The 27958-nt window shown below is 39.5% G+C and overlaps 1 protein-coding gene across 1 annotated transcript; it reads right to left on the bottom strand.

Annotated features, from left to right (window-relative positions):
• Nucleotides 1-32: 32 nt before the first annotated feature.
• TXLNG (taxilin gamma) lies at nt 33-27958 on the bottom strand. Its single transcript, XM_039550885.1, is given in 12 exon segments — nt 33-6315; nt 7325-7420; nt 7956-8048; nt 10669-10743; nt 11749-11868; nt 13289-13483; nt 14233-14403; nt 17625-17716; nt 18405-18720; nt 27362-27582; nt 27585-27705; nt 27707-27958. Coding segments are annotated over 12 exon segments (1860 nt in total). The 5' UTR covers nt 27746-27958; the 3' UTR covers nt 33-5994.

Raw genomic sequence — 27958 nt, 5'->3', positions numbered from 1 at the left:
AGTACAACATGAATGACAGTGAAACTATATACTGTATTTTAAACCAGCCATTTTATTTCAACAGACCTGTTTTTCTGGAGTTGAATGACAAAAATCTTCAGCCAGGCTCTCATCAGACCACACCAGTACTTTGGGAGAGCAGCAGCACTGTGGCAGAGAGATCTTTTATTGCTAATAAAGCCAAGAGCCATTATTAGTGTCCATCAGAAATTTTTGCTCCCACTCTTCCCTAAGAATGGGATGGTTTGCCTCACCAACTCCTCTGAAGATAAACTTGACAGAAGTACTCGTGAGGAGCTAAGGGTTTAAGAGTAACTGATACTGAAGTATTTTGGAAGATTAATACCTATACAACAACAAACCTGAAAGTGCATGTAACATTCCTGCATTTTGCTTCAGTGTGGCAAAAAGCAAGTTTGGGGTTTTCCTTTACTGTCTACAAAGATCTGTATTTGCTTTTATTGTAAAATGCAAGACCCTTGAGAATACTGTTGGACACCAGGTCATTTTTGCTATGTAGCTACACAGTTGATGCCATTTTCCATACTATACTTTGTTTTCTTCCATGTGTATGCGATGCCTCTTCAGCACTGAAACAGCTGAACAAAGCTGTGTAAACTCTCTACAGGGAACAAGTAGTTAAGTCAACACCGAGTTTGACTTGTTCCTTTACAGCCACTGAGATGTTTGGTGGAGTAGATTCTTCATAATTCTTTCAACATCAACTTCTGTCCTGTGAATGTCAAACCCAAAGCTTCCCCCAGTTCGAGCAGAGTCAAACACGGATAACAGGTTTTGAGAGTTTGACTGTTCTTCCCCTTTAAAAGGCAATGGATCTCTCTTTTAAGACATCAAGAGTGCATAAAATCCATATTCTGGAGAAAAGGGTTAGGAGGAGAGTCAGCAACCACCCAGCAGGAAACAGCAGAGGCACAAAGCCAGCAAAAGCTTTGATGAGCAGGATTTGTAAAACAGGCAGCATGACCAAGATCAAATGGTTTTATATGAATACAAGTGTAAAGGGTAGAAACCAACCAAACAAACAACTCCCAACAAATTACATGAATTAAATATCAGTATCATATCATGGACTTGGCAGAACTGAGGTAGGTATTTTGACCCTTAACACCAGGACATAAATTGGTGGAAGTGATAGCGAACTACAGCAATATGGAGTATCTGTCACATGGCTGTATTAGATTAAGTTTAAAAATGAGTGACTTAAATTCATTTCCTCAGCTTGAAATATCATGAGATGTAACAGGGTATTTCAATTTGTAAAGGCTCTAAGAGGTTACTTTCTTGAAGTAGAGCTGTAGGAGCAGTGTCCTTGGCATAGTTTGGAATTACACAAAGGCCTGCTTCAAGTGCTCCCGTCCATGAGACAGGCACAGCCCAGATCCCTGTTTGAACAAGAAATTCAAAACAACATGCAAGCTCAAAGCTAAAAGATAACAAACAGTTTTAAAGGAAATTAAAATAAAGTCTTCAGGGGCAGCATAGTATTCTTAAATCACTTAAAAGTTCAGGCTAGATGGGTGCCAGAGTCAGCAAGATCTGTAAAAGCTAGCACAATTTGATGAGGCTGAGTTCAGCTCTTAGAAGGAAATACAACCCTCCTTCAAGAAGAAATGTCTAAACAAGAAGAAAAAGGTGGAATTATCAAAATTTAAATGTAAAACATAAAATTAAAAAAGACAAACAAAACAAAACAAACAAAATCAAACCAGAAAGGAACAAAAAGTATCTGTGAGGAGTAACTTTCTAAAGGCCTAAAACCAAGTATCTCTGACTATATCAAACACGTGTGCCTGGAGGGCTCAGAATGCAGCTGGTGAAAGAGGTTCTCCCCTCAGACCTACTCTTCACAAGAGAAGTACAGCTCAAATGTATGTGTACATGTTTGCACGTGCATTAGCAGGAGAGACTTAGCACTTGATTAAGAAAAGGAAAAAGCCAAAATCCCCAGCTATTAACTGTGACCAAACTTCCCTCTAGCAAAAGCTTGCAAATCTGACCAGTTTTGATAAGGAACTTAGGAAGACTGGCAAGATCCAAGGAAATAATAACAGATTTGACTTCTGTATCAGCATGCACTGGAAGAAAAGAGAGAAAGAGGTGTTTACACAGGAGCAGAGGCAGCACCTTTGAGGAGACAAGTCTCAGATATAAAGGAATACTCTGAAGTACAAGGAAAGCACTAAGACCAGACAGTATAGCTGGATTTCAAAATACCTGGCACAGCTCTAAAAATGGCTCAGGGCTAGGAACTCTGCTGCTCACCTTTTATACAATGGGTATCTTCAAACAAGTTAATAAACTTTTTAAAATTAAAAAATTAGTACTATCTTTAAAGAGTCATAGAGCACATCAGAGTATGTTGTTGTAGAGCAGTTCCAAATGCTACCTAGAAAAAATAGACACAAAGGAAAACTGAACTCAAAACGAGTTCCAAAACAAAACCCAATTTAGGGAAGTTGCCAAATGTTAGAGAATATGCCAAAAAAAGGCAAACAGAACACTTTTCAGTATTAGGAAACTAGGAGGGAGTGTACGTCAGGAACAAATGATCCCACATAGTATGACACAGTGTGGAGCACCTGATAAACTCACTAGGAAACATTTTTTAGCCTAAGTCCCGGTACTTTTTTACAGTGCACCCAAGTGAACTATGATGGATAGGTTTTTAGAGAGAGAAGGCACGAGCAGAATTCAAAGCAGGCAGGTGCAGGTTCAGCCAGAGCTCCAGCTCTCCATCATTCAAGTGACCCTCACCTTAAGACACTCCAGGTCAGGTGAGCAGAGTGCAGCACCCACTCACCCATTGCCCCAGGCTGCTCCCACCAGACACCACCAGGAACGTGCAAGTCACAGCCACGACCCCAGAACAGCCCCTTCCCAGGGCAGCTCACTCCAACAATACGCCTGAAATCAAATTTCACATCTTTTAATTCTCACTCTTGACTTTTCAAATAAATACAGTTTCAGCAGATTCAGTCAGAAGACATGAGTATGATGTGAAAGAAAAACTCTGAGTCCAATATATTAAGCATACTTATTTACTTAATCTATACAGAATTGAGTAGATAAAATTTCAGATTCACATTAGTGAAAAATCTCTACAAAATGTTTTTGAAAAGCAAAACAAAGACTGCCTGTTCATTTATCACTTTTCCTCATGAAAGCAGACATGGGTTGTAAAAATAAAGCAGTGTGTTTAGCACAAACTAGATTTCTGCATCACTTTTTTCACAGTTATTTCCATCTACAGTCCAAAGAGGTAGATTTTCTGCAACACCTGAGAATTGAACTGTAACATAACCAGGTGTAATGAAAGGAAGGACAAAACAATAGAGATACAGCCCTAACTTACGTGTGTATTTATACACGTATTTGGGTCTTGAATCACATACAATTTAGCTTCTTGCAGCTTAATCGTGGTGAAACTGTTGACCAGGCCCCAGTTTTGACAATCAGACACACTCATCTCAGGCTGCATCACTTTACATCCCGAGTTAAATGGTTTGTAGTAGTGGGAGAAAGGCAGTAATACAAGTTTACTTAAAAACCCTACTGGAGCCCGTTCGGCTGCAGCCTGGCAGTGCAATAGCCTGCAGTATGGCAGATCAGTGACAGTGCTGAGCTTATCCCTTACATCAATTTGTATTTTTTTTTAAAACAACACTTTTTAAGCAATGCATGAAACTCTGTTGACTGGTTCCAGGAAGCGAAGTACAGCTTGCCTTGGCCAGATAAGTTGCTATGATAAGGGTATGTTGATGGTAGAAAAGAGAGAAGCTATCCCCGTTTTAAAAGCCTTTCAGCTGGGGCATTCTGCTTCATTTACATATTTAGCCAGTGACAAAGATACTTGTATTGCTGTTCTATACATCTGTCGTGTCTCTAAAAGCCCTTTATTTTATTCTTGCAGCAGGGTCCAAAAACTCTCTTGCCTCCATGTAGAACAAGTACTACCGAAAGAATTGTTCAGAATACAAATGTCCAAATAACAAATTGTAAAAATAGAAAACTGCATGTCCTACCTTGCCAAGGGTATGATGCACCAGATACAAAGTTTCGCACTTTTCCTCAGGAAAATTACATCATACTTAGTGTTAGCTGAAAACCAGTTCTCACACCACCTGTTTTTTTCAAGCTTGGTTCTATAAAGCAAGTAATTTGAACAGCAAGTCTGAAATATTTCTTTCCAGTTATTTTTATGCTACAGGGTTTGCACGATCAACATTTCAAAGCTCTGAATCTAACCTGACTGCTCACTGCTACCTTCTTTTCATTCCTGCATTGTGCTTGGACGACAAACACCAAACCCACAAAAATTTAGGAGAAAGATGGCCAGCTTCCCATTTACTCCATTTCAGAAATGTCAGTTTTGCACAGTTCCTCTTAGTGGTATGAGCTAACACATGTGTTAGGCCTTACATAACCATTCTCTCTGAGACAGCTAAGTTATTTCAACATACATCACTACAGGAAAAGGACTGGGAGCTCAGTGCAGCCTGAACATTTAAGTAACTTAGCCACTGAACTGCCAAGGGCAATGGGGGTGGGAAGCTCGTTGAGATGTGCTTGATTCAGAAATCCCCTCCCAAGTAAGTGCAAAAAACTTTAAGTACCAGAAAAGGCTACACATGTTCATATTTCTTATAATGACAGTAACCAAAACTAGAAAGTAAATGCATGGGAATTAAAGTTCGGGGTAGCTTGTAGTTAGATCACATTGCCTTGCTAAAAAATAAACGTTGGTCCTAGTTCCTTTCAAGAAAAGAAGTCATAATGTGGATATCAAATTTTCTAGGAAAATACAATATGGTTTAAGGTTAACAAGGGGGCTTTGCTTGTGGTATGTTAGCCTAAGAATGTGAAGTACCATCTTTAATAGATAACCTGACTGGGAAGGCACTCTGCCAACTGGTGCAGCTTTGAGGTTGAACATGCAGGAAATTCCATGTTGTACTTCAGGAAAAGTATCTGAATCTTCATGTTCAATTATAACCACTATAATCTTAACTAACACTTAAATACATTGCATACCTGGCCGTTAGAGGAAGTCTGTATGCCAGACTCCCGTCTTCCACACCTCCAGCAGGAAGTGTCTTATTTGCCAGCTCTTCAGGTAATCCAGAGGTTTGCTCAGACATGAATGGATTTCTCTAGTCAGGATAATCATGTGGTGGACACACTGCAGCTAAGAAGGAAGCATGTGACCAACACCTGTGCAACAAGCTCCACAGCTCCAAATCCCACTCGGTAGCATCACTGTACATTTTCCAACACATATTTAACATGTTCACAGGTAGGGCAAATAGTCCAAACTAACCTTTACAACACAACCCTGAGACATCTGCAAAAAGCTGTACACCCTGTTTCACCAGCTGCAAATTAATGTATTTCAAAGCTGTTTTTTCATACCACGAAGTACATAAAACCCTTTAAACGTATCTTTTAGTATATTCTGGACCTTTACTTTTCCATTCATATATATGAAAACATATATAGGAGGAAAGCTGACTTTTTTACTGGCCGTTAGACATCCTTATGTAGATAAATTTACTGGAAAAATTGATCATCTTTAGTATAGTGAGTGGCAAATCAATGAACAAAACCAGAGTGCTGTTCTTTAAAACAAAAGAGTGACTTGCTGTCACCATTTTCCCCAAACGATATTAGATCTGTACACAGTCTTCCATGACAGTGATTTGTGTAGTGGGGAGGAAACGCACATGCATCCTTTTATGGAAAAATATTTTCTTTTAAAAAATGAGGCAGATGTGCAACACAGTTGTGGAAAATTTATAGTTTAAGCTATTTAAAGCTGCTATGCAGCTTCCTGTACCACATAAGTCCAGTAGTTCTAAGAAAATACAGATATGGTAGAAAAAGTAAGAAAATTTTCACCACAAAACCAAATAGTTACCACCAACAGAGAAAGTTTTACACAAAATATATCTCTCAATACAGTGTTTACACTTCATTTTAGTCTACAGATTCAGTGCCAGGAACAGGACTTGTTGAGACAGTCTTTTCGGAGCTATTGGCCGCACACGATTCCGCATCGGGTTGGATTCCTGGTTCCGTGTCAATGGGAGTTCCCAGCTCCTCATGGGAATTGAGTGTGCAGGACTGCAACACCTGCACAGCCAGATCCACATCTGCTTCTCTAAGAGAAACCTGTTCCTTGAGCACTTCCACCTTCTCATTCAGCTCATTCCTTTCTGTCTGAAGGGCCCTGCATAGCTTCTCCAAACGCTCCAGTTTTATTTGAAAGCCTTTGTATTCTTTATCTCTTACTGTTTTCTGAAGGACAAAGGAAATAAAAATTCTGTGATACAACCATTTTCCCCCCCTAAATTAATGAAAAGAATCACCACTATTTAATCTTGAATATTAAGTCTTAAATAATCCAGTAGGCCAAATTCCAGCTGAACTAGAGCCAATTCCTCAGAATATTTCACCTAACCGTGAGCTGGAGTGGAAATGGATGCCTTTAAAAACAAGCAATGAGAACTACATAACCACTTAATGCTAACTGTAAGTAAGGGCTGGGCATCAACCAAGACCCTAACTATGAAATCCCATAACACTGTCAATCAACTACAACCCAAATAATGGCAACTATAGGGAGGAGAAGGGCACGGAAGTAAGAAATCCCCAATCCATCAGCAGAATCCAAGCCAGAATGTACCATACTCGTGGCTCTCCTAATTAGCTCCTTATAACAAGGGAGGGAAAGGTAAACAGCAGTACAGCAGAACCTACTCAAATCAAGTACAGTTTGCCAAGGCCAGACCTCACATACCTGAACCAGGCCTTGGACAGCGCAGGCACAGCTGCACTGGGCAGCTCCTGCCAGACTACAAGTAAGTAATGGCATTTCATGACCTCAAAAGCAGCAGCAATGCAAGAAAGCAATCGATCCTTCACACAGGGGCTACTTCCTTCATGTCAATCGCATGTATTTCAAACAGATTTCTATCACAGCACTGGTTGAACTTTGCTCAGCATATTGGAATACAGTCAATTCCTTCAGCTAGTATGATTTCATACACATTATCCCACCAATTACACAGTAAGCAAAGACGAGGTTCAATTTTTCTTGTGCCATCAGCTTAGATTTACGTAACAGCCTTCCATTTCCCATGCCTGAAATGCCTGACAATACCTTACATAATAAGAAATATAACGCAGACAACCCAAGAAGAGGCTACAGTGTATTATTTCCAGTTCTCTAAAACTGAAAAAATGTATGAAGTTCTCTAGGACTCAGACTCTAGCTGAGCCATACTGCTGCTTAAAACATGATTACCTCTTCAGCCATTTGCAGAAGAGCCTTGTTGTTGTTTTCCCATTTTGTACGCCACACAATGGTTTCCTTTTCCAGTTTCTTAATCTTCTTTGTCATCTACAAAAGATAAATAAAAGATTTAATTCTGTGGCTTGTGTTGCAACACAACATGAGTATATTACATGAGTAATTTGACTTCTTAGCATTACTTTCCAAGTCCAGTTTGAACAAGTTATTTTGGAGACGTGCTTCTGAACAAAATCAACCCAAAAAATATAGATTCTGCATTCAAAGAAAACAAGATTGAGTCTTAAAAGAAACAGACTATCAACTTTCAAGTACAAGTAATAAAAAGCTCCAGGAAAAGTCTTAAAACGTAAGCACAGCCAAAGAGAATGAGAAGCAATATTTGGTAAAATACTGAAATTACAATTTAGGTATTATTTAAGTGTGTCAAAAAACAGAAAAAAAAGTGACATAATTCTCTTCCATAATTCTTATACCCTATCTTCTGATCCAAATGAAATTGTGAAATTGTAAGAATACTCCTTCTATTTTCAGAAGGCAAATGCTTATAAAATCTAAAATGCAACCCACTAACAGCATGCATTTCTGTATTACTTTTTATGAAACTAGGTAATACTATAAATACCTTCTCCATTTCTTGTCTGAAAGTTGTAAAAAGCTCATTACTTTTTGCCATGGTGGTCTGGAATTCTTCAAACTTATCCATGTAAAGAGAAAGCTATTGGAAAAGAGGCAGGAACATTAATCTGAACAGTGTATACAAATACAAAAATATGTAGGTACAAGACAAAATGAAATTAGAAATAGTAAAACATGAACTTCCTATTTTTTTTTTTAAACTACAGTACAATTTCCATTTGAGGAACATGCAGACCTAGTCTGAAAATGTGCTGTTCAAATTATATGTGAACTAGAGGTCTGTGTTTATAGAACAGCAGTGTATTCTGAAGTAAAGAGAGCATTATGTTTAACTAAATGTTGGAAGACATCACAGTTCATCACTACCTCATTTTTACTTCCCCACTGGGGAAAAAAAAAAAATCTGTGGACATACACATATACAGGAAATTCAGCACTTGGTTAGTGAAATTAAAACTTAGGAATTACCTACCTTTCCACCTTGACCAGCCAAAGCTAATAACCAAGGCTGGGACAAAATAAACAGGATTGATTTCAGAAATCAAAATACACATTCACAACCAATGTAATCTACCCCGTGAGCAAAAATCATGGAAAGTGAATATTGAAAAGAAATTAACGTAACAGTGAAAAGCACTACACTTTGAAAAGTGAAGAGCATTAATATTCAATGACAGAAAATCATCTTGCCCTGCACTGCAAGATAAATCACCAAGAAAGAATTGCAAAATATGTTTAATAACATCGTTTTTAAAAATAATTCTTAATCAGTGTGGGATTTGATGTTCTAAGAATACATTACCATTTAGCAGTAACTTCTTACTCCCAGTGAAGAACAGTAGGTTTTCTCAATTCTTACACTGGGGGTTGCAGGACAATACAATTCAGAGCATAGAAATATTGTGTTTTGCTCTATTAGTAAAGGGAATTTTTTAACAGGAATCGGCCTAGTTTGTCAGCAGTACATCATGGCTCTTTGCCATTATTGTCACTGAACCTTCTAGTTCATCATATTCCATAAAAAAAGATCTGTTGTCCCCAAGAAACCACTAATTATACCCATTGTAACTATTAAAAACAACAGAAAAGGCAGTGAGATTTTAAATAAAGGGTAATCAACTTGGAAAAAAAATCATAAAAGACTAAGCATGGCAAAAAAAATATTTGGAAGTATCTGGATATTCCTGTGTTCAAGTCCAATAGAGATGTGTATGATTACATCTAACTACACACATTCTTTAAACCTAACTCCTGGAAAGCCTCAGAAAGAACTGGGTCCAGTAAGTGTGAAAAAAGGGCATGGAACAGCTTTCAAAGACACTGGCATGGTTTAAGCCCAGCTGGCAACTAAGCACCACACAGCTGCTCACTCATCCCCACTCCCCACCCCAGTGGGATGGGGAGGAGAATCAAAACTGTAGGTTGAGGTAAGAACAGTTTAATAATTGAAACAAAGTATAACACAATAATAATAGATGATGATGATAATTATTACAAAAAAGAAAAAACAAGTAATGCACAACACAGTTGCTCACCACCTATTGCCCAATCATGCCAGACCCCATTCCCAAGCCCACATCAACTCCCTTTCTGGGTAGCTCCCCCAGTTTATATTATATTATATACTGGGCGTGTTTTCTGGTCTAGAATATCCCTTTGGCCTTTTGGACAGGGTCATCTGTCCCAGCTATGCTCCCAGTTTTTTGGGTTTTCTTGTGTCCTTCCTCGGTAGCAGAGCATAAGACATAAAAGAGCCCTTGACTCAAGGTAATCACAATTTAGCAACAGCCAAAACATCCGTGTGCTGTCAATGCTATTCTTATGATGAATCCAAAACACAGCTACAGAAGAGAAATTTACTCTATTCCAGCTGAAACCAGGACAGAGACTTCATACAAAACCTCAAATGAAGCAGTGACACACAGTGAACACACACAGTGAACAGAATGGCTACTGCTTCCCACTGCTCTGGTGTTGGCTGGAGCTACCATTTCCCTGTGCCTCGTGCTGAGCTCACGTGTGGTCAATGACTGCAGGTGATCCAGAACCAAAGCACAAAAACTGGAGACCATCTCTCCTCTCTCAGAGGGGATTTTGCTGTAGCATTTACATTACAACAAGAAAATAATTTGAAGACAGCAGGGTCTGTGGACAGAGATAGTCAGGTTACTAAGTCTGAATAACTACAGGGATAAATGTGACATTGCTTGCTCCCAATCCTCCACAACAGGTGGTGATGGAAACAGATTCTAAAACTTGCCTGAGTAAAAATCCCCACACAACTCTTTACAGCCACAAGAGAACAATATTTTCAGAGAAGCCATGCTTTCCTAAGCTTTACTTCTTAAGCTTTCCTACATTCTAGTCTTTGTAGTATTAACACTATTAATTTAAAAGAGCACTAAACTCCAGAAATTCAATGTTTAGCACCTTCCAGGAACAGTACTCTCCAGATGTATTAAACAGCAAGTACAAAACATTGATTCTTTACAATTTATATTTCATGCTTTGCTACTGAAAAGTTACCTATTGGAAATTAAATTTAAGACTCAATTTAAAAAATACAAAGTACTCTTCACAAGAATCTGATGAATATTAAGTTTTTTCAGATGTTGCATTATGTTCACTACAGTCACAAATCTCTTGGTATTTTCTTTTTGGAACTGTTACTGAAGATCTCTCCATTAAAAAAAAGATACCTGCTGCTTCAGCTGAGCTTCCTGTTGCTTCATCTGTTCACATTTGTGTCTGGACTCTGTAGCTTCTTTTAGCAGCTAAAAAATAATGCAAAAAGCCACATAATGAACAAAAGTACTCCCAAAAATGGCTTAACTTGATCTATGATTAAAAATGAACAAACATTAACATCACCTAAGGGCTATTCAACCATGTTTTCTCACATAGGCTTTTTTTATTACTACACTGTATTTTCATATACACAGTTTAAAGCATGTGACGGCATGCAGAGATTTTTATTGAGACATTTTTCTAACTGGTAACATGAGTCAGCGTTTCTATTTCTCTAGAAAGTTAGAACTGCTAAATTATGAATAGTTAATTAACAAACTGTATGTAATTTATAACTGGCTTGTAACCGCTCGAATTTATTTTCCACTTTCATTTCTTCAGTCAAAATATTATCTTTGCAGATTAGCTCAAAACAATTTTACTTCAACTTGACACCATTTTGTAGGTTCATATTTGAAGAGATTTTCATCTGCTTATGACTCAGAAATTACATTAAAAAAAATAAAAGAATCCAACACTGCATGGTCATTTTAAGATCATCCAGAAAAAACAAGGTTTTTTGTCTAGAAGTTACAGATTCATTGGAAGAAAACTTCTGAGAAGACTGCAAGTACATTGCTGATTATCAACATGGAAATAAAACAACACACACAATTTGGGGGGCAAACAGAGTAGAAAAAACAGGTGCTTTATTCTGTATTTGTTATTTCTTATAGCATAAAAACAAAGGTTACAACTCTTGACCACAGAAAGTACTTTTGGTGTTTCACAGCATGTTCCCCAGTCTAAGAGAAATTTAATTGATATTCAGCATATTTCCTGAGAAAATGCAAACAGGTAACATTACTTGCCTGTTAGCATAGACATCAATATTAAAGGCATCATATACAAAACTTAAATCTCAGTCTCCTTGTTGAAATCTATCTGAACTTTTAAAAGAAAATCCTCTCAATTTGCTGTATTTGCTTTAAATCAGGCAAAGTCTGGTTTGGTGGGTTTTATTTCTTTTAACATATATAGAGTTCACTTACAAACTCCCGTTCTCGCTGATGTTTTTCCTCTGCTTCTTTAATAAGTTGGGTAGTTTGCTGAAGTTTGGCATCCACAAGTTGCTGCTGCAGTTCCTTATGTTTGAACACTTGATCAATATGCTAAAGGAAAAAAGAAAATCATAGTAGTCAAACATAGATAGTCTGCTGGTCAATGAAGGCAAGTGTAGTGTTTGGAGAGATGCACATTGTTTAAAAGTTTCATGCAAAAGAGAAAGTGGTAAAAGACTGATTTACATGCTTTTCCCCCCCTTTATCTCCATATGCTGTAATTACCCTTTTTTGTCTTTCATGGAAGCAAGATGCCTGTTTCACTAAGTTGGTACAATACTGTCAGTCACTTCACATCAGACATTGCAAAAATCCTGTGGCAAGTAGTCTACATCCTTGCTTCTGAAGTTGGTTTATCTACTTCTAACCCTTACTGTGTTACTTCTGAAAGCTCTAGTCTTCATAATTAAAAAAGCTCAAAATGAGCAAAGTTTGCAACAACAGTTTATTTAGCTGATGAAATCCCACAGATCATTGCATTTTGCAGTATTACTTCCATCCATAAAGTAACACAAGGCAGCTTCCTGTCTTTTCTCTTCCCCACATAGTCTCATGGTAGATACAAATATTCCATGACTGCACAAGGTATGGAATTAGCCTACAGAGAGCTTTCCAACTAACTGATTCAGATTAAAAACAAAACAAAAAAACAACCTCCCAGAAACAGTTGAGAAATTATACTCCAAACCTCCTGTGCCAGCTAAGCAGCAGCCAACTAATGTTAGTTGTAGAACTCCATGCAGCTCAGTTCTTTCTTGGACAAGGAGAACTGGCTGTTTGCCATCATGCTAGCTCACAGCAGCTAGCTCACATCCTGGTGCCAATTAGAGACAGCTCAGTTAGCCCTAGAGTAGAGACACTTCTATGACACCAGGTCAAATATGTTCTTACAGCATGATATCTTACTTCAGTTCTGTGCCAACAAGAGCAGCTATGTACACAAAGGAGCTTCCCAGAAAGACCCCAACCTTAATGAAGTAGAAGAAATGAGACAGAATAAGTCTTACATGCCCTCCCATTATAATGTGAAATTATAACTCTGAAGAACTTCAACTATTAATACATATTTATGTTGGAAGTAACCTTTGGAGGCCATTTAATCCACTCAAATTAGGGTCAACTTCAAAGCTTGATCAGGTTACTCACACCTTGCCCAGCTGCGTTCTGAATACCTCTAATGGCCGAGGTTCCACAATCTCTGGACAACTTAATTCTATTTGATTACTTTTATCGTGAAAGACCTTCTCCAATGCTTCCTGAACTTAGATATTCAAAACCAGTCAGAAAAGGCAGACAGTGAGCCAAACAGCTCCTAAATTTTCCTCAGTAGTGAAGTAAAAAGAATAATTTAAAAAATTACAAATACAAAATGGCTATGAAACATGAGGGGGTTTTGCTCCCCTTTCAATAATTATCTGATCCTTACAGTCGAGGAACTAATAAAATCCCATTACAAGAGTACTGTAAGCACCTCTTCTCTCAATGCATACTGTTCAATGAGTTTCTTCAGTTTTTCCCCCAGTTCAATATTTTCCTGACGGAGCTTGGCATTATGTATATCATGCTGTTCCAGTTGGGCCTGAATTTCGTTCAGTGTGATCTGGAAGTGTGCAGTTGCTTCTTTCCGTCTTTCTTCTTCTTCACGCGCTTGTTGCATGTTTTCTTCCTTTTATGAATAAATATTCATTAAATATTTAAATATAAAATATTAGAAGTGTTCAGGTCAAACCATGCACTTTTTGAGTCAGAAACAATGGCAGTAATTCATTTCTGTACAGTTTCCATTTCTAGAGTGCTAGAACTAATATAAACCATGACTGTAATAGGCCAATGCTACCCATGTGAAGCGTGTGGAACAAAGAATCTAGAAATTGCAAAACTTTTAGAAACTTTTGTCTTTACCACTACCAACATTACTCAAAGGCTGGTATTAAGGTGCTACATAAATACCTTTGCAAATGTCTGCATTATCCAGATGCAAAAAACAGCATTGCTACTATAATGCAATTTCATACAGCAATCACAGATTCTTGGCTCTCTTCCATTTCACTCCCATCGATTATATTCTGACAGAATTAAGCTTTTTGGTTACCCTGCTATTTCATGCTGCTGTTATTTCACTTGTACTATGTTTTCCAGCAGTCATCAGCACTGCTCCCAGAAACAAATATGACAAGATCAAATACTGCAAGTAATATGAACTCGTTTCAGGGTGAAAGGGAGAAGATCAGCAAGTTAACTATCCCTGTACTCTTTACATTAAAATCAGCTATGCTTACATTACATGCCACTCATCTCCTACATATACAGGTAATGGGCAAAGTGACAAGGAAAAAAGCAGCAGTCCCGATTTTAAGCAGTGATGGGTAAGATTTCAGTCACCAGCAGCACAGTCATTTATGTAAGTAAACTAACCTTCAAAGTTTTGTTATGACGCTGAAGTTCCCGACAGAGAGATTCCAGTTTGCTACGTGCCAAAATGGCCTTGCTATGCTCACTCTGCAAGTGGACTTTCTCCTTCACAACTTGTGCTTGCTTCTTCTGCAGTATCTTCATTTGCTTTTGAACATTCCGGCTCTCCTCCAACTATAGTTAGAGAGTAAATTTGTTAAATAAACATAGGTGAAACCATCTTTATGCATCTAGATGAGCACACTGAAGAAACTTTTGAGCATTTTGGATGAAAACAAGGAAGTAAAATTTTATTAAGGCCCCAAGTTGATCTTAAAGAGAAACTACCATCATCCTACAGACAATTCTAAATGTGTAAGGACAGAGGATGAAAATACACAAATTCCAACTTAACATTTGCCTTTGAGGAACAGGCAGCATGGACCTGTCGTTGACCACAAGCTATCAGCCTGCTTTCATCTCCGGGGTAAGAGTAGCCCTCTGAAAGGAAAATGTGGCAGATACAATTAAAAGCCAGCTGAGACTGGCTTTTCAACAAGTCACAACTTTTCCCACTCTTATCTTGAAAGCACATGCAACTGTTTATCCAACAGGTCTTGTTTTTGCTATCAAGAAGAAAAACCACAGAGCTCCTTGTCAGCAGGAGCTCCTACGAAGGGAAGCAGTAATTGATACAAGTTCGTAAAATGCTAAGGTATTTCAGAAAAGAACAGACAAAACCAGCAGCCCTGACAAATCAGGTCAGTTACTATTAAAACTACATAGTCCAGACTTGGATGACTTAAAGAGATCTGCAGTCTCAACCATTTGACGCAATTTTTTTGTTCTATTTCCTTTAGGCTGTCTACATGGTAGATGACACAGTTAAACTGCATACATACTTAAAAATCTATTCTGTGAATATCCAGTGAACAGAAGTTTCTTGCATTAGTATCTCACAGAGTATGTTCCATTATACATGATTTTTGGGCTCCCTGAGAAACGGTATTATTTAGAGTCTGTTTCTTTGCAAAGAAGGCAACAATGTTAAGTGTTACACTGTTTCTTATTAGATAGTGCCTCAGCCATGGGACACCACAGGAAAAGAGGGCTGGCAATGAGGAACATAACCATGACAGAAAAATAATACAGTGCTGGTTTTCTGAAAGAGCTCAAAATAATGCTGAAGCACAGAAGAAAGAATAAAGTCAAGGATTCCACAACAACAGTAAATTAAATGTGTCTTTAATCTAGTTTAGGGAAAAGGAATATTAGGGGAGTATTTTCACATCCAAACATAAAAAGCCCTTTTCTTGCATGGCCAGAAAACACCACTTCAAGTGGCTGTGCTGTCTTCACACCTATGAAACGTCAGGCCTGTAAAAGTGTGCCAGTGTGAGACATATCATCAAGGATGCAAACCTTCCTGCATCACAGGCTGATCTCCTGATAGATTCCAAATTACGGAAAAAAAAATTGTGGAAGATCTTTTGCCAGGAGAGAGGCATTCCTACCTTCATTGTACAGTCCTTTTCATGAGACACCACTGAAAAACCTGACAGTGAGCTTTAAAGATGATGAATCTTTAAAAAAAGAAAAAAAGCATTGTAGGTGCACTGTCATAAACAGTTCAAACCTCTGCTGGCATTAAAGCCGACACGTATGCCAGTGGTTCCCACCACTAGCATGAAGAAAAGAATGCATCTTAAAAGGAACACAATCAGATCCAACCTAAACATTCTAAGTGGAACAGGAGCATCTCTCAAACTCATTTAGCTGAAACAGAGCTATTCTTACAGCCAGACAAGCTCCCACCCAGCTCCTCAGCCATTCTGAGCATCATGGGGAAAGCAAGTGGTTTTCCAGGATGGTGACTGTGAATGCTTTCTCCGCCTGTGGTCTATTGATCCTCTCCTGCGAGGGCAAAAAACGAGAACACATCTCTTCTGACTGCCAAGCTTCTTGAAGGAAATGACAATTTATTTGGTCTAGCTGTTTCCTAATCGTTTTGAGATCTTTCCTTCAATAATAAAACTTGAAGTGAAAATAGGGCCGACTCTTTTCTTTCTGCAGAATCAAGAGATTCATGCTGGCCTAGCTCCTCATGCAGGTCCTCATGACCACTGTGAGGTGACATGGGAGCAGTTTGCTTAAATAGAAAAGGCATCGCATGCACGAGCAATTGCTCATAAGAAACAACTAACTTACGGCATTTTTTTCCTCTCACAATATCAAAGCTCATTTTTTAGGTGGGTTCTCCATCCTTGAGTTACAACACAGAACTATTATTGTTTCTCATTTAAATGAAAGTGACTTCTTAGAGAAGCTACTAATTTTAAAGGAAATGCACTCACGTGAACCAAGAGCTTGTGAGAGAGAGCAAGGAAAACAAAGCAAAAATGTAACACCTCCACGGAGGACTCAATCTCCTCAACAAAACTAATCTAAGTCTGTTCTTAAGTAATCAATATTGCCTCTGTGAGTAAAAAGACTACCTCCTAGATCATCCTCAAACTTTTGGAGATAGTATAAATCTCAAAGGAAAAAAAATTATTTCAGAAGAGTTATGCCATGTTGTGCAGCCATTATGTCATTTTCAGAAATATTTGCATATAATACACTTGACAGCTTGAGAAAACTTATGCTTTTGTAATCTCTTTAGTTCACATTCAGTTTATAGCTACAAATATGGTGGGAAAACATATACACACAGGACTTCCAGTCTTTCCATTCCTGTCTGTCCCTGTCTAAAGACAAACGAGTCAAGTGTTGCTATCTCCAAGAACATTCTGGAAATTAAGCTTATGAACCCTCTCCTCTAACTCCCCAACTTTGTGATCAATTTAGAGAATAAATTATCATTTAGCATACTTGAGGCGGGAACTTTATGAACTGCTTCTTTTTGGTTTGTTACTGAAGAAATGCAACCCATTCTTTCCGTTCCTTTACATGATCAGAAAGCACAAAACCAAATAAAACCTAGATCTTTCCAACATCCCACATTCCCCAAAAATCACTAAAGAGTTAAATATAACTGAACATTCCGCCCCCCAAATCTCTGTATGATAGTATGTTCTTTCTCTTTATCCTACAATGATAAAACACTAGCACAGAAGCATTATCAACAACTAGGAAAATAATTACTCCCAAAAGAATACAACTTTTCTGTTAATCCTAGTATTATGCTTCAACACCAAGTTATCAAAACCTATTTTTTCTTTGGGTTTGGGCAGTCATGTGGAAGTGAAATGACTACATGAAAGTTTGGCTGAAGCAATACTCAGTCAGCCTGAGGGTCTTTTTTATCAACACTGTAAAATACTCAAAATCATTAACTGTCCTGCATTAGTTGTTCTTGCATTCCATAGTTAATATTAACACATTAATAACTTCTGCTATCTTTACAAATTACTTACCAGATCAGCATACTTCTTGCACAAAGCTGCCAGCTTTTCTTCTGGAGTAGAAAGTGTGTTCAAGGCTTGCATTAATAATAACACTTCTTTTCCTATGAAATGGATGAAAGACAATGATACTGAGGAAGAAAAACCACATACCAGAAAAGCAGCCTGTCTTTAGAAGTAAAATATAGATCCATGAGAAATTAGTGTGATTTAAGTTGTTCCCTAGTTTGACAGCTGCATAATCCTAACTGATGACAAATGGGAAGTCATCACAGCAAGAATAAATTTGTCTTGCCCTACGTGCCATTCAACAACTAGGATAGCAAAAATTACTTTAATATAAAAACACAAAAATATTTTTGTTTTATAATTGCACAGATAAAAAGAAAAATCTGAAAAAAAATGACATCTAGAAGGTTAAGTTTCACTAATAAAGGATATTGGCACATATGTTCTTAATAAGCATTTAGAATTTAATTATCAGCTGTGCTTTGGCAGCATTGAACACTGCAACCCCAGATTTAAATCAGAAAGTTAAAAAAGTTGATTAGCAATTACCACGTTATTATTATTAACATTCCTGTAAAAATAGCACTGCCAGCTGAAGGAGTCTTACATATGCATTAAGAACTGTCTTTCCCAAGTAGAAGTGCACACAGAGTTTCTCAAAATAGCCTGTTACGGGTGACAAGTTTTTGGCTACAGAGTAAATTTGAGACAAAGAGCAAATCCATAGCTATTTTACAAAAACATTAAAGCCATTTAAAAATCAAAATGCCAAAGAGAACACACCCAAAGTCTTCTCTTTGTGCTTTTCACTCTCAGGATCTTGTTGGCCGTCAGGCGGATCAGTACGGGCCTCTTCTCTCCCAGGAGTCTCCTCACGGGACTCTTGGGAGCAGCACGTGGACCCTGGGTGCTTTCTATTCTTTGTGATATATTCTGCTTCTTCCAATGTGCCTGTGTTTTCCAGGCTGTAACAGTTGGACTGTGGATACTGCAACACTGTATCAGACAACTCAGTGCACTTGCTCTTCACCAGCTGATCCTGGTTATTCATCCCCATCTCCTGAGATCCAGCTTCTTCTTCCATGGCACCACCAACCACCTTCAGAAGGGAAAGCAGGAAGTGGATGTAAACAGTCAAGCAAACATGTTTAAAATGACAACCTCCACCCTTCTTTTGCATGGACAAATAAGGGTAAAATGCAAAAAAGAAACTCTGATAAGTTTAGGGAACTCTACATAAATACATTGTTTCAAGGGCATAGGGCAGAAGCTTGAGCTACTTCAATCGCGATGCCCAATACAACTGTATTAACTGGAGAAATTAACTGTATAAACTTAACTGGAGAAAGCTGGTTGTTATAACAAGAATGATAAACAGGACCAGAAGGACATCTGCTTTTAAAAAATTCACATCAATGAAATTATCAAAAAAAGAGAGTATTAACTGGCTTCAGGCTTGGACTCCTACTAGCTATGATTTTTAACAATACATTCTTTCTGCTCAATTAAACAGATCTTTCTCGAAAGATTTCCTAAAATGCTAAATGCTTAATCACTTAACCAAAAAGTTAAATATCACCAGTTGTTTTATAACACTGCTGTGATATGGTCATATTTTAGAGCAGAATTCTCTATGTAACACTATAGTTTATTAAGCATCTCCAGACTTCTCTCTCCACCACCTGAACAACATTCTCAATTTCTAGAAACATTTCAGGCTGATGAGAATTGCAAGAGTGTTTGGTTGGGCATGTTTTTGTTTTGTTTATTTGGCTACACTGCAGAGGCTGGGACTCAGGACAATACTTGAAGGTGGCTGGGTGTTTTTCTGCAGTCCATTTGCAATCCCACTCTACAATGTGCACAGATAGTTAAAAGCATGATAAGCAGAACTGAACTCATTGCCAAAGTAAAGGGATCATTCTTGTTGATTTATTTTTAGTGAATTGAAGGTAAATGTTCTTAAAATCACAAGGAATTGTAAAACAGAGCTTGTTTGTACACAGTTATGCTGTTTAAGCACAAATTAATTTCAGATTACCTTCCTTTTTTTATTAAAAAATGTGCTAATTCTTAAAGCCAGGAGTTTGCACTGGATTTTATGTTCTGCATAGGACTGTTTTCCTCTTCAAAAGGAATTAGCCAACATCAAAGGAACGCAGCCAGTGAGATGTATTTTAACTTCAAATTTGTTGAGCATGCTTGAAAAAGTTTTTTAAAAATCATTAAACAAATTTTTTTTTCAATATTCATGCGTAACAGCTTTGTTGTTCTCTATTTCTCTATTCTTAAAGTAAGCCCCTTTCTTTAGACCTTATCTCAAGGTAGATTCATTCTTGAGTAGATGGAATTCACACAGTGTCTTTCTCAAAAGACAAGAAGCTTTTTAACTGCAAATAATCTGTATAGACACTAGAAACAACTTCTGACTTACCAAGGAAGACTCACATTGCACAGCTCTTTACAAGTGTGGAAATGATGCACGTGTTTTATGGACAAATATAAATGCAATGCAGTTTTATTCTCCAACCATGTCAGACAGCATACTGATAAATGCCTACAAAGGTCAAGCAGTAATTGAACTGCTGGAACTAATAACCAATTACAACATTTTACACCTCTAAAAAGTCATCTGTAAAATGCGTATTTCTTTCCCCTTGGCTTGTCTTGAACTGTGGGTCTTCCAGGAAAGGCCTACCCTCCTAGGGTAAGCCAAATAAACACAAAAGAAGAAGAAATGTGAAAACAACATAGCTCACTTCACCTCTCTGTATGTACCAATGGCTGAAACCATGGTACAGATGTTGTCTAAAACCCATGATTCATACAGAAGCTGAAGACACTGTGTCACAGTAAGTTGACAAGACAAGAAAGATCAGCATATTCTACCACAACATGATACCAAGAGTACCTGCAGTACCAACAGAACAGCTGAAACAAGCAGATTTTCCTTTGCACAGAACACAAACTTCTGATTCATATACTTGTACCCAAGAAGTCTGGCAAAACAAAAGGAAAGTCTGCTTTAAACTCAAAGTTTCGGGTTTGGCACAGCATTTCCAGACTTTCTGATATCCATAAAGAGACTTTGGAGTTTCTTTTTGAAACGAGAGCACAAAACTGCCAGCAGCTCCAACAAGAGCTGAGGAGGTCTGAGTGGCTGCAGTCACACATCGAACAGCAGCAGTGCCCAAGCAGCTCTTACTATCATTTCATTCTCCTTTTTCATACCCGCCTTCCCTGGGATAGCAATAACATTCATGCAACTTGTTCTAACACAGCTTATAGCCAGATCAGTTCCTCAGCCCAGTTCACTGCACAGCAATAGGCAATCCTGCCAACAGAAGTGTAAAGCAGGATGATTGGAAAGGAGCCAAAGCACAAGAGCCTCTAAAAAATAAGTCAATCTAATCACAGTCAGAGCACAAGGAACTAAACACACAATACCTTATCCTCAGCACAGTTACGCAGTTAACACTGGCTACTGAAGGACTGGAACGTCAACCAGACCACGTTTGTGAGCAGCACAGCTTCAAACCTAGTCAACTGAAAGATGTTCACTGGTTTTTATCTGAGAAAATTCTGTTGTTTCCAGTGAAAAAAAGAACAACTATTAGCAGGGGCATACATGTGACCAGTAAGTCATGAAACGCCCATCTCTTTTTTAGCAAACCATCATAGTAACCTAAACGTCAATTCAGAGCTGGCAATTCACATGCATATTCTAAAGCATCTGGAAGTTTCACAAAGTGAACACCACCACCTCATTAATTCAGCAGAGCTTTTTGTTGAAGTCAAATTAGGTGTCAGTTCAATTTTTTACTGACAATAATAATTTCTAAACTCTGAGTATTCTCTTTTCTTTGTCAAAAAAGCCACAAGGACTTTTAGAATTTCAGACTCATTCTCCGAAGTCTAACAGCAAAGGCAGAAACAACCTATCAGAATACTGAACTGAAGAAAAAGGTTTGTGTACAAGTGTCCTGTGTATCTCCAACACATTTGAAAATTAAAAAGATGGTGAAAATATACAGAACGTGTCAACCTTCTTTTGGTTTTCCAGTGAACATGGAACAAATCCAAGCTTACTGACAAGCAAGTATGCTCCCTGCAAAACCAAAGCTCAGTGTAGCAGTAGACAGGTTTTGTAAAAATATCCAGTTTTCTTATCTTAAATACAATTACAAATTGTTGACCACAGGCTAAAATACTGTGTTCAAAAAGTGGATCTACCAGCAGCTAGAACAAAATGACAGCATACACGAAAAAACCCCAAAAAACCACAATAAAAAACCCTTCTTAGTTAAAACTTTATCTGACAAGTTGTAGCCTGTAAGTTCTAGCAAATCTGACATATTAAAATTCTAACTTATTTAACCTAAATTAGAAAGTTTTTTAACTTCAAAACCCAGAAGTCTGCTATTGCCTGACAGGGGCCACAGACACAAATATCTAAATGATTTCCTGATCATGACTAACAAAGAATTTTCTACATTAGCTGTAACTTTAGATATTAAAAAACATTAGCCAGAAGTCTAAAGAGCCTTCTTACACTCAATGCTATTCTTAAAACACTTTAACTACAGGTAGTTTCAGATTTGGTCTGTATCAAGCTTCAAGCTGGGAGTATAGCAATAATAAGCAACACAATTGAGAATGTTAAGTACTAACCCATATTAAACACTGAAGTTGCTCCCTCGTTACTGAGGCAATGGTGAGAACAACCCTAACTCTTACCTCTTATCTTTTCAAATGTGTGCTCATCAGACTAGTGAACTTCTCAGTTTAACATTCCAGCCAGAACAGAGCACTTCCCACAGCACATTGTATAATAGTGCTGACTCAGTACTGACTGAATAAAACCAAAACAAAACTACCCCAGCAAAGACCTTCTACTGAAATCGCCGCTACCTTTTCTAGTTGCTACCATGCTCCCTCAGCTTCCAGCCATCTTCAACTACAGGTGGCTCATGATCTGACAACCCAGAGTCAGACTATTATATGCCTAGAAAGACTTACAGAGCAGCAAAAAGAGTACGTTGCACAGGTAATGTGCAATTTCGTAAGACCACAAATTTATCAAAATTCTAAGATATTTGCTACCTACCTAACTGTGAAACCAGCTATTACAAGATGCTGATATTTCTGAATAAGCACATCATCTTCAAGCTATTTAAGAGTTACAGGACAAACCACTTGAGGATGACTGTAAAAAAATTACTGGCAACATTGCTCCTGCTCACCCCAAAGTTTTCACTACTGCTCTGTACCTTCAGCTTATACCTTGATCAAAAAAGATTAACATCAAGAAAACTCGACCTTACTTCATACCTAAAAGATCAGCATACAAGACAGATATCCCTATTTGTGAAAATAGCTATGATCATAAGAGCCTAAGCCAGCTCTCCTTCAAGCAGTATTGCTTCAGAAACATGTGCTGCACATAAGGATAAAACAGACACTTGTCCTACAGAACTTGTCCTACCACCACACCAAAACGTATCACAAACCCACTTTTTTTTTTTGTTCTACTACCTATACAGGTCTATAGCACACAATGCTACCTAAAATATACCGTGCTTATTATCAGTACCGTGTTTACCTGTATTCCATACTCCTGTGCATACACATACTCAATCTTTCCCTAAACCACCTGAAAACAGTTCTCTGTACCTTTTAATAAAAGAAACCATAATTAGCAGCTGCACCAGAATACATTTTCTCCTGTATGTTAGCTAATTATCCTAAAAAACATAAGCACTAGCATTAATCTATGAAAACAACTCCTACATACCCCACAGCAGCAGTTGGACTGTGCTGTGAAAAGACTCTTCCACTCCTAGCCTTTGGAATTGCTAATACTTTCAAGAAATATCCTGGAAGCTTTGATATGTACATAAACCAGATTTTCACAACTGTAAAAAACAACCTAACTATGTAAGTGAATATATAACCAATTCCTCAACATCTGTTGAGGACTGTTCAGCTGACTACATTTTCAAACTTACTGCACATGCAGCTGGTCACTAAAGCCTTATACCCCTTATCCTGACCCACTGCAGTAAAAAAAAATATTGTGGCAAAAAACTTAAGTTTTTATCACAAATATTTATGGTTCATAACAAATACAAGGCTTCCTGCATACCAGCAATTTATTTTTTCCAGCTAACACAGAAAAGTTTATTTTGAAAACATGTATGTAATATACTTTTCCTCAGTGCCAATACTCAAGATTGTAAATAAAATTATTACCAAAAATGATGACTTTATTTATCATAGCTGTTTGTTGAAAAATCAATTTCTGTGTGAAAACCACCATTTTAGGATGACATAAAATTTGTGTTTGAATTTTATAGCAGGCGCACCTTCATCCACTGGTCTAGACACAATTATTCAGATGCTTGTGACCACAAGACTAGCTTATTAAGGTTATTTCTCCATGCAATATTTCTCTATACTGTGCTCGCTGACCTGAATGATCATGCAGTCTAATTATACCTTTCTCAAAACCTAATGGCCTCTGAGGTGGCTTCCCCACTGAACAAGGATCTTAGCTGTGAGATCTGAAAGTCATTTCAAACAAACATTTCACCATGTTCTGTCATTATATTAAAAACTATGTTCTATGCACTCATTTGTCTACTTTCAAAACATGGGCCTGAGGCACCTGCAATATTGCTCATCACTAGTTTCAAAGCACTGCAAGGTTAGAAGTCCCAACAAAGCAGAAGGACTATTAAGAAATAGTCCTAAATTTGTATTTTATCTTCATAAAAGTCAAGACAGACTCTTTGCTACTCGAACTGCACCATTAAGATTCCTCTTATAATTCAAGACCTCGTCTTCAATATTGGTTCAGAAACATTCTCACATGACCTCTGCTTATGGTCCTTACTTTTTACTGTTACACTTAACCACACTGGGTTTTTTTGCTCTTTCAGTGGCCTCCTGACACAGATGACATGCCTGATTTTAAGAAAAGCTTTTAAATTTACCTCAAACACAACCACAAAGGGGAAAAAAAACCCCATCTCTTCCCTCATTTCGCTTAAGACATTAAAACAGTGTTGGTGCATCTCTCACACTCCCACCCCAGGCCACACCATGATCTCAAGGCCTACTTGTTAGGCCTTGGCCTTGACAAACAGCACCCTGGAATAAATTCATCTGGAGCTTATCAAAAACACTGTCTGCTCCCAGGAACTAGTGATGTCTAACAAGCCCATGGCTTTTAAAAAACATCCTTGAAAATTTATTTTTCTTAAATGAATAACAACCCAAGTGGAACAATATTTTTGTTACTGAACTTTCAGAGAAAATTACCAACCCAAACTGCCGCCAGGATGAAAAATTATTATGACTAAAGCCCTCTGTTGCAACCCTATAAACAGTGGTCTTAAGTGAGATCCTTTGAGCTCTCCTGGACTGCAGCAGGCTGTGGCCAGCATTTCCCTCTCGGGGGGGCATCTCCCAGACCCAGCCAACTCCCAAGTTTGCTATTCTTGGAGGACCACTGCCAAACGCTGGTGATGGAGCCTGGGCTGATACCACTCCTCAAGGCTCAACTCTGTACCCCTTGAGAAGACTGACAGGCATCCAACGTGAGTACTTCCTTGGATCTGAGGGGAATTTTTCACAGATATGTACTTGGTACTAGTCTTCAAGTCTGAGTCTGTCCGAGTGTGATTATACTATAGCACATGTACTGTGAATGCTGCTCTCTGAGATTCTTAAGTGCTTTACCTTTTTAAGTAAGCAAGGCCCGTAAGTGACTTACTGTTGTACTGATAGTAAATTCTGCAGAAACTTTCGTCAAATTCGTTAACTTGAGGCATCGATTAAGTGCTGTTAAGCTTAAGTGCTTCTAAAACCTTTGTGCCTAAACCATCAGTCAAGCCTGGGGCTAAGTTTGGCAGGGGGGATTCACTCTGAGCCTTGTGACTCAATAGGAGGGTCCCCCTTATTTCTTTTTATCCTTACCCTTTCCTGTCCTTACCCTTTTCCCATCCCCAACCTCCACATGGATCATTTTGGTTGATTTTAGTTTTAAACTGACTGATTTTATTGCGTTTTTTTCTCTGCATGCTTTAACCACACAGTAAGTAGCAGAGTGAACCCTGCCAAGGAACTCTGTCGTGCTTTTGCTTTTATATTAAATCTGTTTTTGCTGGTGATTCTTCGAGCAACCTAAAAAATTAACAACAAACACCTCCTGTAATTCTAGCAAAAAATTCACTGCAGGAACCCAAAGCTTACATGGAAGCTTTCAGCGCATTTACACACAGGACAAAGTGCTGCCCATCTAACAAGACTTTTTTTTAATGTAAGCATCTGAGACAGGTGCTAATTAAGAAAACATTTAATATAGCATGAATCACTTCCACCAATGGGGTTTCACTTCCTCTTTACTATAAACTTAATAGTTTTGTAGTCAACCACAGTATGATTCTGGAAAAAGCAGGGTAGACAAGTTCTGAATTTCCAACGCAAACAGGTCACAAGGAACCTAAAAATAGTATCAAGGCAGGGGAAGGGAAATCTGCAAGAGAGTGCTGAACAATTTTTAATTCACAAAAAAAAGTTCAAACTAAAATTTGCTTAACATTGCCTCCCACATTTCATTTCTTTAAAATAACTGAATCCCTTTTGACTGTATTTGAAATAATATGGAACGCAGGTTTGTTTTTTTTTAACATCATCATCTGCTTTCATAATAGACACTGAAGTTACTTACAAGTTACTTCTTAGTAAAGAAACACATCTTAGAAAAAACACATTGCAGAAGATTGTGCTTTTCAGTGAAGAAAACTAGCTCCGTAGCTTCCTAGATCTCTTTAACAGCCAACATAACCCTCCACCACCACCAAGTCACTATTTCTGAGATGCTGCCCTCTGTACCATGGAAAAAAGTTACCACTAAAAAGCCATTTGAATTTACGTAAGGGCACAGGATGAGATACTTCAGCAGCACGTGAGATTAGCAAGGCAATTCTGTCACATAAAACACCGAGCTGGTGATATTACACACAGCAGCTGAATTACAGCATATTTTAAGTCTTTGCCGTTGGGTGACCAAGCACAGGTATTTTAAGCTTTTCCTACACGGATCTGCAAACCGAAATTACTGTAAAATCACAGGGGACAGCCCTGCTTTCAGTGTGGTTTCGGTAGAAAATGGAAAAAGAAAAAAAAAAGGCCTTTTGTCTTTTTTACTAATTCGGAGAATAAGAAAACGCTCCCGCCACCCGCGCGGGCAGAGCCCCCGTCCGCTCCCGCCTCGCACCTCGGCCGTGTCGAGAGGGTACGGGGGGGCCGCCGGCGAGACCCCGGGGAGGCGGCAAACCTCCCCCCGCCCTGCGGCTCCCGCCCCCCGCACACCGGGCCCGCCACGTGCTGCCGCCCCCGGCGGCCCGCGCTCGGCAGGGACCGCCCCGCGACCCTCGGACAGCGCGGAGGAGCCGCTCCCGACCCCTCGGGGCGACCACGGCTCACTGGGGGCCACGCCGGGACCTTCCCGACACATGCCCGTGGGTGCCTCGGAGGGTCCGGCCTCGGTGGCAGCCCGAGATTCAGGCTCCCGGGAGCGGCGGAGGCGGCGCGGGCACTGTCCGCCCCTGCCCGTGCGCCCGGGCCGGGCGGCCGCGTGGGGACGGGGCAGGCGGGGAACGCGGCGTCGCGAGCCGGCGGGGCGGGGAAGGTGGAGCTCCCTCCCGCCAGGCCTGACCGCGCCGCCGCCTCACCTCGGGGTTGCCGCTCGGGGCCGCCGCTGCCTCGTCCCCGCCGCCGCTGAGACTCGGGCTCCGCCGGGTCGGTCCCGCCGCGCCGCCGCCCCCGCGCGTCGCCATGATGTGACGGCAGCATCCAAACAAGTGCCGAGCGCGGGGCACCGGAAGTGCTCCCCGGGGACCCGCCTCCCTCCCGGCCGCAGCCAATCGCCGCGCAGCCCTGCGGCCCACGTGGGAGGCCTGTGTCCTCCCTGCCGCGGGGCGTGCCGGGAGTTGTAGTCTCGCCGTCGAGGAGTGGTGGCACGGCATGGCCCCGGGCGAAGAGGGTCAGTGACGGACGGTCCCCTCCCTGCCCGCGCTGCATCCTGCCTCCCTTGTCTCTGTTCCTGCCTTGGTCATGGCTTTGAAGTCGGGGCCGACTCAGCGGCGTGTCCGTGACGGGACAGGAGGCGGGGCGGCCAGGGTCAGCAGAATCAAAGGGTGCGTCAGGTTGGAGGAGACCTCAGTGGGGCATCTGGTCCAACCTGCTCGAGCAGGGCCATCCCAGAGCACAGGCTTGCGTCCACGCGGTTCTGGAATATCTCTAGTCAGGGAGGCTCACTGGAGGTACTC

The sequence above is a fragment of the Corvus cornix genome, chromosome 1, assembly GCF_000738735.6.
Source record: "Corvus cornix cornix isolate S_Up_H32 chromosome 1, ASM73873v5, whole genome shotgun sequence".
NCBI lineage: Eukaryota > Metazoa > Chordata > Aves > Passeriformes > Corvidae > Corvus > Corvus cornix.
Note: the sequence above shows the minus strand (reverse complement) of the source record. Positions and strands in the feature narration are given on the sequence as shown.